The following is a 14,745-nucleotide window of genomic DNA, read 5'->3' as shown; positions in this document are numbered from 1 at the left end:
TGTACAGTAAATGAATGTCGAAAGCAGAGTGCATCGCACTCATGTCGGCATCGGTGTCCACAGCAATTTAAAACACCATTCAGCTGACCGGGAGTTCAGAACTGCGTTGGTGTTTATTGTACGAATCTACTCTTTGGCTGGCTCGTAAGCCCAAACAAGTGTGTGCAGCATGCCTTTACGTAGCCTACTACAGTAGCTAGCTACATTTAATCTGCATCATGCCCCATTTTAGCGGAAAACAAGTTAACATACATATATCATTGATTCTAATGGGAAAGACAGATAGCCTAATCACACCTTGACGTTACATCTAGTTATTAATTTACAGGCCATTCAATAACTTTACTAACACGGCAGTTATAAAGAATTATGTGTATGTAACTTATTAAATTATGTGTATGTAACTTGTAAATTATTCATGTCGAAACGATGTAGGCTACATTACAACCCATTCAGCACGTAGGCTAGCTACTTACCATAGCCTATCCCATGTAAAACGGTTAGCTTGCTAGCTAGCTAACTGTGGAACTTCAGTATAACAGGCATAGCCAATAATCTCACCTAGTTGTAGGAAAAAGGCTACGTTCATATTACAAGTGATAGAATGAATGTGTGACTTATGTTTAGTTGATGTTATGACATGTAAAGTTAAGCTTGCCGAACTTAGTTATAGTCAGCCACGGGCAGTTTGACTGTGCCTACATTGGTGACACTCCTGTTAGTAGGCTAAACTGGACAGAGCAAAAAATAGGAACATATAATGGTCACATTAATCCCATAAACACACAGATAACTCTTACACCAACCTTATTTTGTGCCTTTTATTCACGTTTGTTTCAAGATTTAGTAAGTATAACAGCTTTTCGCTCCCCACTTCTATGCAGCATAGGTTTCCATTATCCAAACAGCTCCCTTTCCCCTAAAAGGGGGCGTGTACATGCGGCACGGTCTAGCTAGATCCAGTGTGGTGTAGTTGTTCTAACGTTACTAGTTGTTGCAACAGCTTGTGAAAAAACTACAAAGTTTGTTACACCAAAAAGAACGTTAATCTTGCGATAAAAAATTTGACGCCGTTAAAATAGGTTTACGTTAACGCCGTTAATAACGCGTTTAACTGACAGCACTACTTAAAAGTAGATACAAAAATCAAACAAAATTACATTAATACACAGGATTAGATGTTAAAATCCCTCATGCCAAAATCCAAGGTAAAAACACATTCAGAAGCCCCTACTCAAATTAACTTTAAAAAGCACGCTACCCACAAATCTGCCAACAAATGGTCACAAACACAAGATAAATGGCCCATCCCACAGCAGTATATAGTATGCGGCATGTCATTGGGGTTATCAAGTGGGCACCCTCATTCACCGATGTTTTGTTAAGTTAGGCCCACAACATACATTTAACTATTTAAAATTAGTATTTGAACTTTTGAATTTAATTGAATGAACTATTAAATCAATTGCATGAAATTGTATTGTTAATCGTAAGACCTAAGCATCAAGTCCCTGGCAACACTACTGTGTTGGTGTGCTTTTATGAATTAATAAAAATCCTAAGGACAGTCATTCAAATATTATTGGGGTAAGTGTTGCTTTTTTACCCATTATCAGTCAGTAATGGAAGTACATAACTAAGTGTAAGACTTTTTTCCGTTGTCTACGAGTTCAAATAATAGGCAAGTGCAAACGTGTGGGTGCTCTGTTAGTCACACACGCTCACCTACACACGTTTAAGCACTCACTTATCATCAAAAGAGATGCACTCTCTTGATTTTGCACTCCTTGATCTTGGCAGATGTCACTCTCATTGGTTTAATGGATGATATGCCCAAAACATGTCCATGACCCCCCTGCCTTTATATTCGTCTTAGAGAGGTTCATATCCCTACCAACTCTTCTGTGCAGGTGAAACTATTTGCTGACCACAAGACTCAGTGACATAAGGGGGCACTATAGAGTGAGTCTCTAGGCCACACTTGGGGCCAAATCTGTCCCAGAGTAGAGACTATAAGGGATGATATGGTTTTCATGATTTGTCGCATGTGTGGCAAGGGGTGGGGGGGCATGACCATAATTTAAAATCAGGACACATGGAGTTCATACACCAAATGTGAAATTAATCTGATGAAACTTCTAGGAATGGTAGAGGTAAGATCAATGAAATAACCATTCTATCTGTTGCCAGATGGTGGTGCTATGCCAGACAAGCATTTTGGACATGTGAATATTATCAATACCATAATAATCAATAAACTGTGAAGTTTCAGCCAATGCTTTGTGACTTCATGACAAATTTTGTGTTTATTCAGCAAAATATTTCAATTCTTGACACATTTTAACATAATAATAATCCCTTTACTATTTATCATCAACGACATCTTGACATCATGTCCTCTAATTTTGGTATGGTTCTGATGAGTGTGTCGAAATCGATCATTGCCATGACTGTAATAGCCATTCTATCGATTGCCAGATGGTGGTGCTATGCCAAATGCATTGTGGGCATGTGAATATTATCATTACCAGAACAATTAATAACCTATTAGGTTTTAGCCATGTCAAGCAATGCATGCCAAATGTATCACACATTTCCTGTTTATGTGGCGAGGTATGCAAATTCATCATATCGCCATTTCAGCATATTACAACATATAAAATAGATTCCCAATTTAGAATCAGCAACATCTTGACATGATGTATACTATATTTGTCATGAATTGGATGAATCGTCTAATAGCTCTTTTCCATTACGTACTGGGCTGGCCCAAGGCTTTTCCCCGGTCTTAAACACCGGTGCGTGGCCTCAGTGTTGTTTTTCCATAAGGAGCTGTAACATATCCAACAATGCTAGAAACTTCTTTACCCCAGACAACGGGGTTTTACCCCATAGTGGAAAAACGGCATAGAAGTACTATTAGGTGGCATACGTGAACGCCGCGGCCATATTGGTGGGGGCAAACACTTGTCTATGGGCAACACTTGCCAGCAATCAGACACCTGTCTGATTTCCACTGAGTCACATGTTTTTCCATTGGGCTCCAGTGATTGTTGTCCCCACCATGATGACTGCGATATTTACGTATGTTCTGGAGCCCAATGCGGTATCTAACTTTCTATTGCAATGCTTATTGCAATGTACATATGAAAGTTGTTCATCTTGGGGATTTACTCGTACTGTACCTACCAAATTTGGTGTGCATAGCTGAAAGTATATGTCAACCATGAGACTAAGTGACATAAGGGGGTGCGGTTACACTTTACTTGACACTGTCATGAACGTGTCACAAACAAGTCATAAACGTTTGACATAACGCTTCTGTTATTAAGTGACATTCGGTTTTTGTCATAACAAGTTAGGGTTAGGGTTAGGTTTAGAGTTAGGGTTGGGGTTATATGATTAGGGTTAGGATTAGTGTTAGGTTTCATGTGTCATGTGTTTATGTGTTCATGACTGCCATGTCACTGTTATATCGATAGTGTCAAGTAAAGTGTTACAGGGGGTGCTATGGAGTCCATTGGCCACACCCGGGGCCAAGTCTTTGTCCATGACATCTTTATCGGACACTTGTCTGTGCCAAATTTCATGAGTTTTTGCCCATGGGAACCACCTCAAAAAAGGCAATGCGTGGCAGGATACCGCCAACTATAATAGTAATAATAATCCTTACAGAAACAATAGGGCTTTCGCACCATCCAGTGCTCGGGCCCTAAATATTAGAATGAATATGTGACCTGATGTGGCAAAATGGTTACTTGGTGTTTTAACCCTTAGAACCCGATTGACGCGTGCGTCAAAAAACACGCCCTTTCTTCTCTGTTACATTGCTCTGGAACTGTTCATCGCATCGTGACGAAACCTTTTTATTGCATGACAGAGCAGAAGTGGGACTTTCCAAAGAGACTACACACTTGTCTGTACGATCAAGTATGAAAATTAAATCAAATTGCATCATATTTACAGTCTATACTTGTCTGCGTTCACCTGCGCACCCATTACTCTCGTTTGAATTACTGGCGAACCCGTGATCGCATCGACATGGCGAGCATATCAGATGAAAGAGGGGACACAGGACTATCATTTGATACCAAGTACATAATTCTGGGTTATAAAACAGACGAAGTGACAGCAAAATAATAACTTAATATAGCTGGACTTGCCCCACGTTTTTGTCTGTTCTTGTGGCAAAGCATGTTTATAATCCAACGCTATCGTGTGTTTCTCTATGGCAAAGCATGTCCATAATCCGGTTTTGAGATCCTAGCAAATTCCTGCATGGCATCCAATTCAAGGCTCACATTGCATCCCAATTTGTTCAACAAAGAAACACCTTTTTTGCCTTTACTTTGTTCATGGCAATCCAGTAAAAAGTTGAGAATCATTATGAGTGCATAGGCACGCAGGCTAACACGCAACCTCGAGTCAAGTCAGGTCAGATCAGTTCGTGTCACAGATATGGAGTGCAGAAAGGTCATTTTTCATCACTAAATAAAAAATGGCATTTATTTACGTAAATCACACACCACATATTTCTGTAAATTGCTCAACCCCAGAGTATCCCTCCAACATGGCAATTATATTGCCATAGATTCAGGACAGTCTGCCCTACACACACATGAAATGCATGTAGAGCTATGAGCTTGCTGTGGTGAGATACATGTCGAAATAATATAATAATTTTTATAATAGGCTTTTTATATTTTAATTCTTTACAAATCTAAATAAAATCAATGCTAGTACAAATACATGGAATGATGGCTCTGGATAGCCTAGACTCTGCTGAAAAAAAACAATATATAATATGTGTGTGTGGCACTTACAATGACCAGAATAAATCCTTATGAATAAACGTAGTGAAAATGCCCTAAAAACAGCTTAGGGTTCTAAGGGTTAAGTCCCTAACGTCGTCATCCAGGCAGCACTGCATGGAAGGCACTAGGGTTAGGCAAGGGTTAAGGTGCCTTGAAATCGACGGTTGCAGCACTGCCTTAAAGTCGATGGTGGGGGCTTAAAACACCATCGAGCGGTGAATGGTCACAGTGGCACAAAATTGAGGTTTTGTTATTGGTATATAGATTTTTGGTCTAGTGAGACAGCTCTCTATTTAGGGAGGGAGGCAGCAGGCAGCTGTCTTCGTTTTGAACAGAGCAAGAATCTAAAACATAAATCAAGCCCTAGTCAGTGACCATACCTTTACAATCATATGAATGGTAGAAATCAGATACTGTAGTACAGTGTGGAGTGTGTGTGATTTTCTAAATATTCAGTGTGTGAGTGAATATTGTTTTCCCCCTTCAGTTGTTCTCCTGGGTCATATGGAGTGGTGGGCTTGGCACTAAGTGGCAGTCGTATCCAAGGAGCATCAGTATTGTTGGAGCAGGAAGTGAGCAGCGTAACTGCAGCTGAGGCCGTATTGCAGCGTCTGAAGGCTGCACACATTCCAGAACATAACACCATTGGGCTCATGTTTGCTTGTGTTGGTCGTGGGCACAATTATTATAATAACCAACGCAATGTTGAGGCAGGAGCCTTCCGGAAACTTTTCCCCAATGTACCCCTCTTTGGATTTTTTGGGAATGGTGAAATTGGATGTGACCGCATCGTCAAAGAGAACTTTACACTTTCACATACAGACACGGATGGACTACAACATGGATACACAACAGTCATGAGTCTAGTGCACCTAGGCTAGTAAAATTAAATCTGATGTTTTTATTTATTGCACAGTTAGAGAATTCCAACCAGTACATTTTTATGGTAAGTTTCTTGGACCTTCAAAAAGCACCTACCTGTCTTGTGTGTTTCAGGGTGATTATCACAGCACCTGATTTCAGTGTATGTGATATGTTATTGACCGATATTGTTGACCAGTAAAATATATTGGGCATTCATTGTGCATATGCTTCTGTTCAGCCAGTGTAGGATACCAATCTTTAATCTCGACAAATCAAGATAATTTGGCAAGAGAAAAATATAAAAATATTGTCTGATTCTTAGCATACTTTTCTTGTGCTTGCTAATAATGTACAACAATAATAATATTATTATCATCACTACCAACAATAATAATTATAATAATAACGTCAGGTGCATTCCTTATGGAAATACCAGTGCATGCAAAGTGGATGCTGGAATGTTGCTTGGGTAGTCATTGTGGTTGCTAGGTTGACATTATAATAGCATATTTTTCTTGTGCTTGCTAATAAAAATAGTGTTAATATCATCATCAATAATAATAATATAATAATAATAAATATAGCTGCAAGCAGCAATTAGGGGGCCAAACAATATTGCAATGTTCATGTTCTGTAAGTCGCTTTGGATAGAAGCATAATATCAGACACATGGCTGTAAGCACTCATGCTGAATTTCATGTCAAGCAACCAAAGATTCTTTCTTTCTGTTTGATGGCTTTGCTGCCGATTTGCCGATGCTAGCAGATATCGCTATGAAACTTCCCCAGTTGATTACTTACATATTACATTAATATGAGAAAAAATGTATTTCTGTAATTTGATGTTTACATATGCAAATTAGGCACTATCTAATTAAATATGCACTAATTTGCACACAGCCAAGTTCAAAATGATGTTTTCATTGTGTTCACATATTAGATGGGAAAAGAATTACAAAGGGAATTATGGATAACTACTTTTGTTATCCTGTAAATCAGAATATGCTGTCAATAGCCTTAAAATATTATTCCTAGCCTGATTTATGACATTTTATGCCTAAAATTATTTTTTAGGCATAAAATGTCATATCAACAAACCCCCTGTAAAAATCTTCTAAATATAGTTAGGCATAAGACTAGAACATCTGGTGTATGTTGCTTCTGAAGTGGAGATTTCGTGCTCAGAGTGGGAGAGGAAACTCATTTTGAGAAAACAGCCTTGAAACACAGCCAATGAGATTCCGTTCTCAGCCTAGACTCGCCTTTGAACTTTTGTGATTGGTTGCTGATAGAAAGGAAGTGTCCATTTGGATCACATAGCGTCATGCAGGATAAACAGTTTTTCCAACGGTACTACACATTATATGTTTCAGATCACGGTCGTGGTAATGCATGCAAGGTTAGAATGCTAACTTTTGGTGAATTTAGGAGAAATATAGATGCGCGAGTAAACACAATGTAATGAAATAAACACCTAAATGTGTAAATCAGACTTTATTGTTGTAGTAGTGTGAAAGAATACATGCTGAGGTAGCAAACTAGCCTAAAATCTCTTGGTCAGTGCATGAAAAAACAATGTTTTCACCTGCCGTGTCTCACCTTAAAATCCATTTAATAACTTGAATAAGGTATGTATAGTATAGTGTATATATACTCTTTTGATCCCGTGAGGGAAATTTGGTCTCTGCATTTATCCCAATCCATTTAGTGAATCTGAATTAGTAAAACACACACAGCACACAGTGTACACACAGTGAGGTGAAGCACACACTAATCCCGGCGCAGTGAGCTGCCTGCATCAACAGCGGCGCTCGGGGAGCAGTGAGGGGTTAGGTGCCTTGCTCAAGGGCACTTCAGCCGTGCCTACTGGTCGGGGTTCGAACCGGCAACCCTCCGGTTACAGGTCCGAAGTGCAAACCAGTAGGCCACGGCTGCCCTAAGGAGGAGACTGGCTCCAAAGTTTAGTCCAAGGTTTAGTGGCTCTAAAGTTTACTCCAAGGTTTAGTCTGAAGATCAACTGTGCCCACTTTTGTGATGAATGTACAAACAAACTTTATTGTGCATCCTCAGGATGGGGTCTTGAGTCCAAGTATCCAGGATGGTTTGCCAATTTCAATTCACTGTGTAGGGAGAACCAGGGTAGGAATTTCACGGCGGCCACGACGGCCATGGCCAAATATAAAATAAATGTTATATATAGCCTAGATATCTGTAAATATTAGATGATCAGATGATTTACAGTTCTATGTCATGTTTCATGTTTTTGTAATGTTTCATACAGTGATGCAGGTCTACTGCAGTGAATAGGCTAAATAAAACTTTGATCATTTTTATAGCCTACTACTGTATAGTTAACTTTGACCTTGGTGCCCTGACATATGGCCTTTGTGCCCCCCACCAAATATGCCTAACTGAAGGCCAAGTGGCCTTGCCCCCAGAATGGTGAAATTCCAAGCCTGGGGAGAACCCTTTTGAAAATGAAAAATCCATTCTAAAACTTTTGTGATTGATCTGAAAACCATCTTTGCTAAATTTGGTGAAGATCGGAGAAAATGTGTGACTTGTGATGCTTTAGTTTCATTTTCAATAAAATCCAATGTGGTGGAAAAAACAATATGGTGGGAATTGATGCCCCAAGGATACATTATTTTTGATAATCCGGCATATAGGTCAAAAGTTATGTGTGTTAACGCATGTCCAACGTTGACTGCTCAAGGTGTAGACATGAAACTTGGTGAAATGAATCATGGGACTGTCCCAAATCAGTGAGCCAAATTTCCCAACTTTTTACCATGGGCTTCCATAGATTTTCATGGCGGAAGAAAGATGTGTAATAATTCAGTTTTGGATTCAGCCAAATCTTCAGGTTTTTTATGGGCCAAACCTTCTTTTATCAACCGATCTGAATCCCACAGTGTTTCCGCCGCTGCTAGAATATGAGCGGCATCACAAAAGCACATTAATAATCAATCAATTAATAAATAAAAGAAAAAACATAGAAGGGTTAATTGCAGGAACAGCAATTGGGTAAACTTGCTCGTTCCTCTCCAGGTTTGATGTCAACAAATAATAGTAGGCTAACTTATCTATTGGCTTGCATCTCTCAAGCCTACGTCATATTTAATATTTTCTTAATGTAAATGTACTTGTTTTTTATTTTAAGTCCAATAATCTTACAATCTCTAGATGCTTCAGTGTGGTGAAAAGATCATTAACCGAGAAAGGTAGCATTTGCTTATCAGTTTGATACTTCAAAAAAAGCTGGCATTCTTGAACAATTAAGAGGAAGATGTTGGCTTTGACCAGAAACATAGGGTCAGTGCATGTCTTTCCAATAGTTTCAAAGGACTTGTTTTTTGGATGTGGTACTTTACAGTCATTAAGGGCTGTATTTTGGGTCACCAGCGCATGCCGTAATACTCGTTATTCACCCGCGCAAAGTTGAATTCGGTATTTTGCACGTTTATTTTTTAAGCATTGCGCCCAGGGGTGTGGCAATTAACAACCTAGGGAGGGGCCTAGCGCGTTGTCTAAAAATCGCTATCATACACCACCTAAACCTGGTCAGAAGTCAATGGCGAGTTGTTCATATGCTATTTTAAGAGCGCATGTCACCAGTCATATTGGCAGGTGCACGCACCATCCTTCTATCATTCATGAACGCACACCAGCGCACATCCATGCAAAGCATTACAAATTGCACGATTACAATGGGAAACATAATTAGAACAAAGATATTACGAAATACTGTACATCTCATAATGAGTAGTTATTCACCATCATTTGCAAATTGGTAATGACGGTTAAAAGTGATTAGGGGAGAGGCGAGAGACACGTATGGAGCACAGCTGAAGACGCACTGTCACGAGATATAAGCAACTCCTCTGCAGGATAAATGTTGTTTTATTCAGTCATTTGAGCAATATTAGGGTAAGTGTTGCTTTTTCCAGCCTGTGTTTTCGGTGGTAACCCATTGTCAGTCAATAGTGAAAGTAACTGCATATAACCGTCTTGTCATTGACTGACTCCTTGGTGAAGTTAGTTTCACTTTGCCAATGAGTTCAAATAGACGAGTGCAAATGCGTGAAGGCTATGCTAGGTTTTAGTAAAGCATGATTTAAAGAATGACTATTCTATACGGTCTCGCAAGCAGCCTCCTTCAAATGCGCCTTTGAATGCCAAAATACCGATGCATTTATTTGACATATCGCGCGTTGCGCCGTTAAAGGGAATGACAGATGTCATTCTCATTGGTTTAAAATGATGTTACGCCCCAAACACACCCATATGACTGATTAAAAGACCCAGGAACGCCTTGTTACGCCATGCGCTCCACTTTTGATAGCGAAACCCCTCCCAATGTGAACTGGACATCCTACTAAATTTGAATAGACTTTTGACGAGTGACGATGCACTTTAGAATGTCATGATAGGGCCCTAAGTGTAGGTTCAATGTCCCACTGCTCCCAGCTTTAAAAGCATTGTGTATTATGTGGAGACCACAACTCCCTCTGTTCAGGAGTTTGGAGCCAATCTCCTCCGAACCCCTGGACAGTGTGTTGAATAATTTCCAGTTAACATGTGAACCATCCATGGATAGCTGAAATAGCCCATGGATCCCATGGAACAGTGTTGCAGTTGGTACGTAATTGCTTGTGGAGGGCAATAGCACATGCATGTCTGAGAAAATGTGAGTCAAAAAAACTTGAGCTAACATAGGGCTGTATTTTGGGTCACCAGCGCATGGCGTAAAGTTCATTATTCACCGGCGCGAAGTTGAATTCGTTATTTTACACCTTTATTTTTTAAGCATTGCGCCCAGGGGTGTGGCAATTAACAACCTAGGGAGGGACCTGGCGCGTTGTCTAAAAATCGCTATCATACACCACCTAAACCTGGTCAGAAGTCAATGGCGAGTTGTTCATATGCTATTTTAAGAGCGCATGTCAACAGTCATATTGGCAGGTGCATGCACCATCCTTCTATCATTCATGAACGCACACCAGCGCACGTCCATGCAAAGCATTACAAATTGCACGATTACAATGGTAAACATAATTAGAATAAAGATATTACGAAATACTGTACATCTCATGATGAGTAGTTATTCACCATCATTTGCAAATTGGTAATGACGGTTAAAAGTGATTAGGGGAGAGGCGAGAGACACGTATGGAGCACAGCTGAAGACGCACTGTCACGAGATATAAGCAACTCCTCTGCAGGATAAATGTTGTTTTATTCAGTCATTTGAGCAACATTAGGGTAAGTGTTGCTTTTTCCAGCCTATGTTTTCGATGGTAACCCATTGTCAGTCAATAGTGAAAGTAACTGCATATAACTGTCTTGTCGTTGACTGACTCCTTGGTGAAGTTAGTTTCACTTTGCCAATGAGTTCAAATAATAGACGAGTGCAAATGCGTGAAGGCTATGCTAGGTTTTAGTAAAGCATGGTTTAAGAATGACTATTCTATACGGTCTCGCAAGCAGCCTCCTTCAAATGCGCCGTTGAATGCCAAAATACCGATGCATTTATTTGACATATCTCGCGTTGCGCCGTTAAAGGGAATGACAGATGTCATTCTCATTGGTTTAAAATGATGTTACGCCCCAAACACACCCATATGACTGATTAAAAGACCTAGGAACACCTTGTTACGCCATGCGCTCCACTTTTGAGAACGAAACCCCTCCCAATGTGAACTGGACATCCTACTAAATTTGAATAGACTTTTGACGAGTGACGATGCACTTTAGAATGTCATGATAGGGCCCCGAGTCTCAATCCCAAAAACTATATATACATCTAATTGTTTTATCTGGAGGGGGGGGGGGGGGGTTCAAACTCTCATCGAACAGTAGGACGTATGCATTTGTAGATTTTACTTTTGACAAAAGTAGGGATGATAAATGTGGCACAGTACCAAAGGTTGATAAGTAGGCTGCTTTGTCATCCCCACAACTGAATTTAGAGGCTGTTGCTGTCTGGAAACATGAGGTGGAAATGGTCACCCTTCCCTGCACAGCTGTTGAAGGAGCCATGCTTCTCGACCAAGTCAAGCCAGAGTCCTGCATGGATCCATTTTTGGAGACCCACCCCCGCAAAGTTCAGCACCAGATCCGACCCGTCACCCGTGATAATATCAAAATTAAATCCGCACCTGCCCGCCCAGACCTGTTAATATTTGGCCCGTTACCTGACCCATGACCGCGATAAATCACACACAAGCTAAAATCATTGCAAATAAAGTGCTTTATTTTTATCTTGAACAATCTGCGAAGGGCAAGCACCAAGACATCTGTGTGACGTGTAGATGTGTGGGGTTTTTACTGCTACTGCCACCTTTGTGTGTGTTAACTGTGACTGGCAGTTTACATAGTTCAACAGCTTTATGATCAAGGTAGAGGAAGAGGTTGGCTTTGGTTTCCTTCGATCCCAGGGGAGCTTTGCAGTCTTTGATTGGTGTAGAGTCTTGTATTTTGTATCCCTTATCATGTGCTTTTCCCATTGTATGAACCTGTCTCGTCCTGTCTTTCATGGAGTTTGTGATGGTATAGTTGTTAAATAATAAGTAGCCTATATGTCATTGTAGCCTCGTGCCTTACTTTAAACATTTTCAAAGAAGCATTCTGCCAGATCTTGGCAACAGTTTATGTTACTTTTCCTGACAACCATCTCCTGCACAACAGCCATGTCATCTATTAAGATGCTATCCAATGTGTGTGTTAATTGCACTGAGCTACTTTCTGTAGATTGTTCAGAGGATGCTGTTTCTGAAACCAGTCACAATTCATGGATGAAGGCAGACTTAGCTGTAGTGGGCAGCATTAGGCTTGCATATAATCAACAAATTCATATGTTCCCACAATTTCCTGCAAGTCCTGTTAACAGAATTATTGAAGACCAAAGAACTAATTGTGGACTTCAGGAAGTCTAAAGCTAGCACACACCCCTATTCTCATCAATGGGACTGAAGTGGAGTGTATCACCAGCTTCAGATTTCTGGGTGTCCACATCTCTGAGGACCTCTCTTGGACCCTCAACACATCTACCCTGATCAAGAAGGCTTACCAGCGTCTTTTCTATCTGAGGAGGCTAAAGAAGGTCCTCCAACCTCCTCAGATCCTGGAGAACTTCTACCCCTGCACCATCAAGCGTATCCTTACCAACTGTGTCATAGTTTGGTATGGCAACTGCTCTGCCCACGACCGAAAAGCACTGCAGAGGGTGGTGAAAACTGCCCAACGCATCACCGGTTCCTCACTCCCCTCCATTGAGGCCATCCAGGGCAAGCGATGCTTGCATAAGGCGCACAGCTGAACTCTAGCTCTGCATCCCGGTGACAACCAACCAACTAAGCCCCCCCCCCCCGCGCCCAATGCCTCCTTGCCTGTGCAGACCTTTTTTTTGCACTTCTGGTTAGACGCTAACCACATTTCGTTGTCTTCATACTTGTACTCTGCAATGACAATGAAGTTGAATCTAGGGCTTTTCTCAATATGCGTTCTTTTCTATACTTGTGTTCTCATGAACTTGAAAATCGTTCTGAAACGTCATCAATCACCGCCGAAGTACTGTTCCAATTCACAAGTTCGCATTTATTCAAGAACGCATAACATTCCCGGAAGTGTTCTCGAATCGTTGGTTTTATCAAGGATGCATCGGGTGGTGACTTGGTGGCTTGAAGATTCCACAATGCATTAGCTCAGCCGTGACACTCACATAAGAGAAATGGCAGCATTGATACATAATAGGCCTACCTATCATAATTGCTGCTACAATCCGATCCATGTTTAGGCTATAAACGGTAGGCTACAGGCTTCACAACTAACGTTAATCATAACTGTCACTTAAACGGCGAACTTCAAACGTTGTTCCCGCCATCGGCAAGTGAATATATTGTTATTAATATTTAATTTTAAAAAAATCAATGAGAAACACAGTTAAACAAGCTGGTGAATTATATATTTTATTGTAAATGTCAGAAATACTGGGTAGACCAATAGAGCAATAAGTAAATGACTAGACTCCCGAGCTGTTCCGAGAGAAGCTGCCGTTGGCAAGAACGCTGCTGTCTCAAACTGCAAATTGAGCGCCCTGTGTCCTCGCGTTCTCCAGAGTCTGGACTCACGATCTTAACTTTTCAAGTTCGAACTTTCAAGAACGGGAGACCGTTCTTTAGCGTACTTTGTATTGAGAAAAAGCCCCTAATCTAATCTATTGTGATGAGTGCAGAACATTACTTTAATTCAAATGATTATTAGGTTATGTGAAGGAAACTTTTAATCAGTCAATGTTTTTCTGGGTATGCCAATAAATAGCATAATAGTGGTTACACCCATCACTGGTTGATAATCATGACATCTCATGTCACCCATGGTCATATTTATTACCTAAGTCATTCAATTTTAATAGAAAATGTATGTATATAATGATAATACCTAACATATATCCATTGAAAATGTTTAAAAAGGCGATTATTTGCAATTTTTGGTGATATATCCGCCATCTTGGATTTTGGACCTGTCCAGTCCGGGGGAAAATTGAAAACTGGTAGTTTTGCAAACTATAGGGTCTGAAGAAGTGAAAAAACATAATTTGCAAAAATCTATATGAAATGTTCCAAACACCTTTTTTTTGCTACATATCTCCCTGCACTAGTTTGTTACATGACTCTTTTTGCAAAATGATGTACTCCAGATGTTGATATTAAAAGTATTTTTCCCCAGACTTGTAATGTGAACCTTTACTTTTTCCTATGAATAAAGTGACATAAAATAATGATTGCATATCAATTCATCTTTATTTATTACTTAGTTTCAATTCATTATGCTGCAAGCATTTTTTTGCTCAAAAGCCTTCGATATACACATTGACAAAACATATCTAATAATGCCCATTCTAAGTGGTTATTCTTACCAAATAATAATATTATGGAAGTTGGCATAGACATAAAATAACAAAAACATGAATTACCAATGCAGGACTGGAGTGGACTACATAAGTTGATGTCCCATGTAACATGAAGGTTGTGTTAGCACTGCAGTGATGTAAGTGAAGCAGTTTT

At 40.1% G+C, this 14,745-nt stretch overlaps 1 protein-coding gene across 1 annotated transcript in view; it reads left to right on the top strand.

Annotated features, from left to right (window-relative positions):
• The window catches only part of fbxo22 (F-box protein 22), a 72,093-nt gene extending 65,517 nt beyond the window's left edge, over nucleotides 1-6,576 (top strand). The window contains exon 7 of the mRNA XM_076287954.1: nucleotides 5,302-6,576. Within this exon, the coding sequence (XP_076144069.1) occupies nucleotides 5,302-5,695 (394 nt within the window). The 3' untranslated portion in view covers nucleotides 5,696-6,576. The remainder of the gene's footprint in view (nucleotides 1-5,301) is intronic.
• Nucleotides 6,577-14,745: the final 8,169 nt, after the last annotated feature.

Source organism: Alosa pseudoharengus, unplaced genomic scaffold (genome assembly GCF_046254945.1).
Source record: "Alosa pseudoharengus isolate Yale_2024_CS ecotype anadromous, Long Island Sound unplaced genomic scaffold, YU_APseudo_1.1 YU_APseudo_1.1_scf_16, whole genome shotgun sequence".
In the NCBI taxonomy this organism is placed as follows: domain Eukaryota; kingdom Metazoa; phylum Chordata; class Actinopteri; order Clupeiformes; family Clupeidae; genus Alosa; species Alosa pseudoharengus.
Note: the sequence above shows the minus strand (reverse complement) of the source record. Positions and strands in the feature narration are given on the sequence as shown.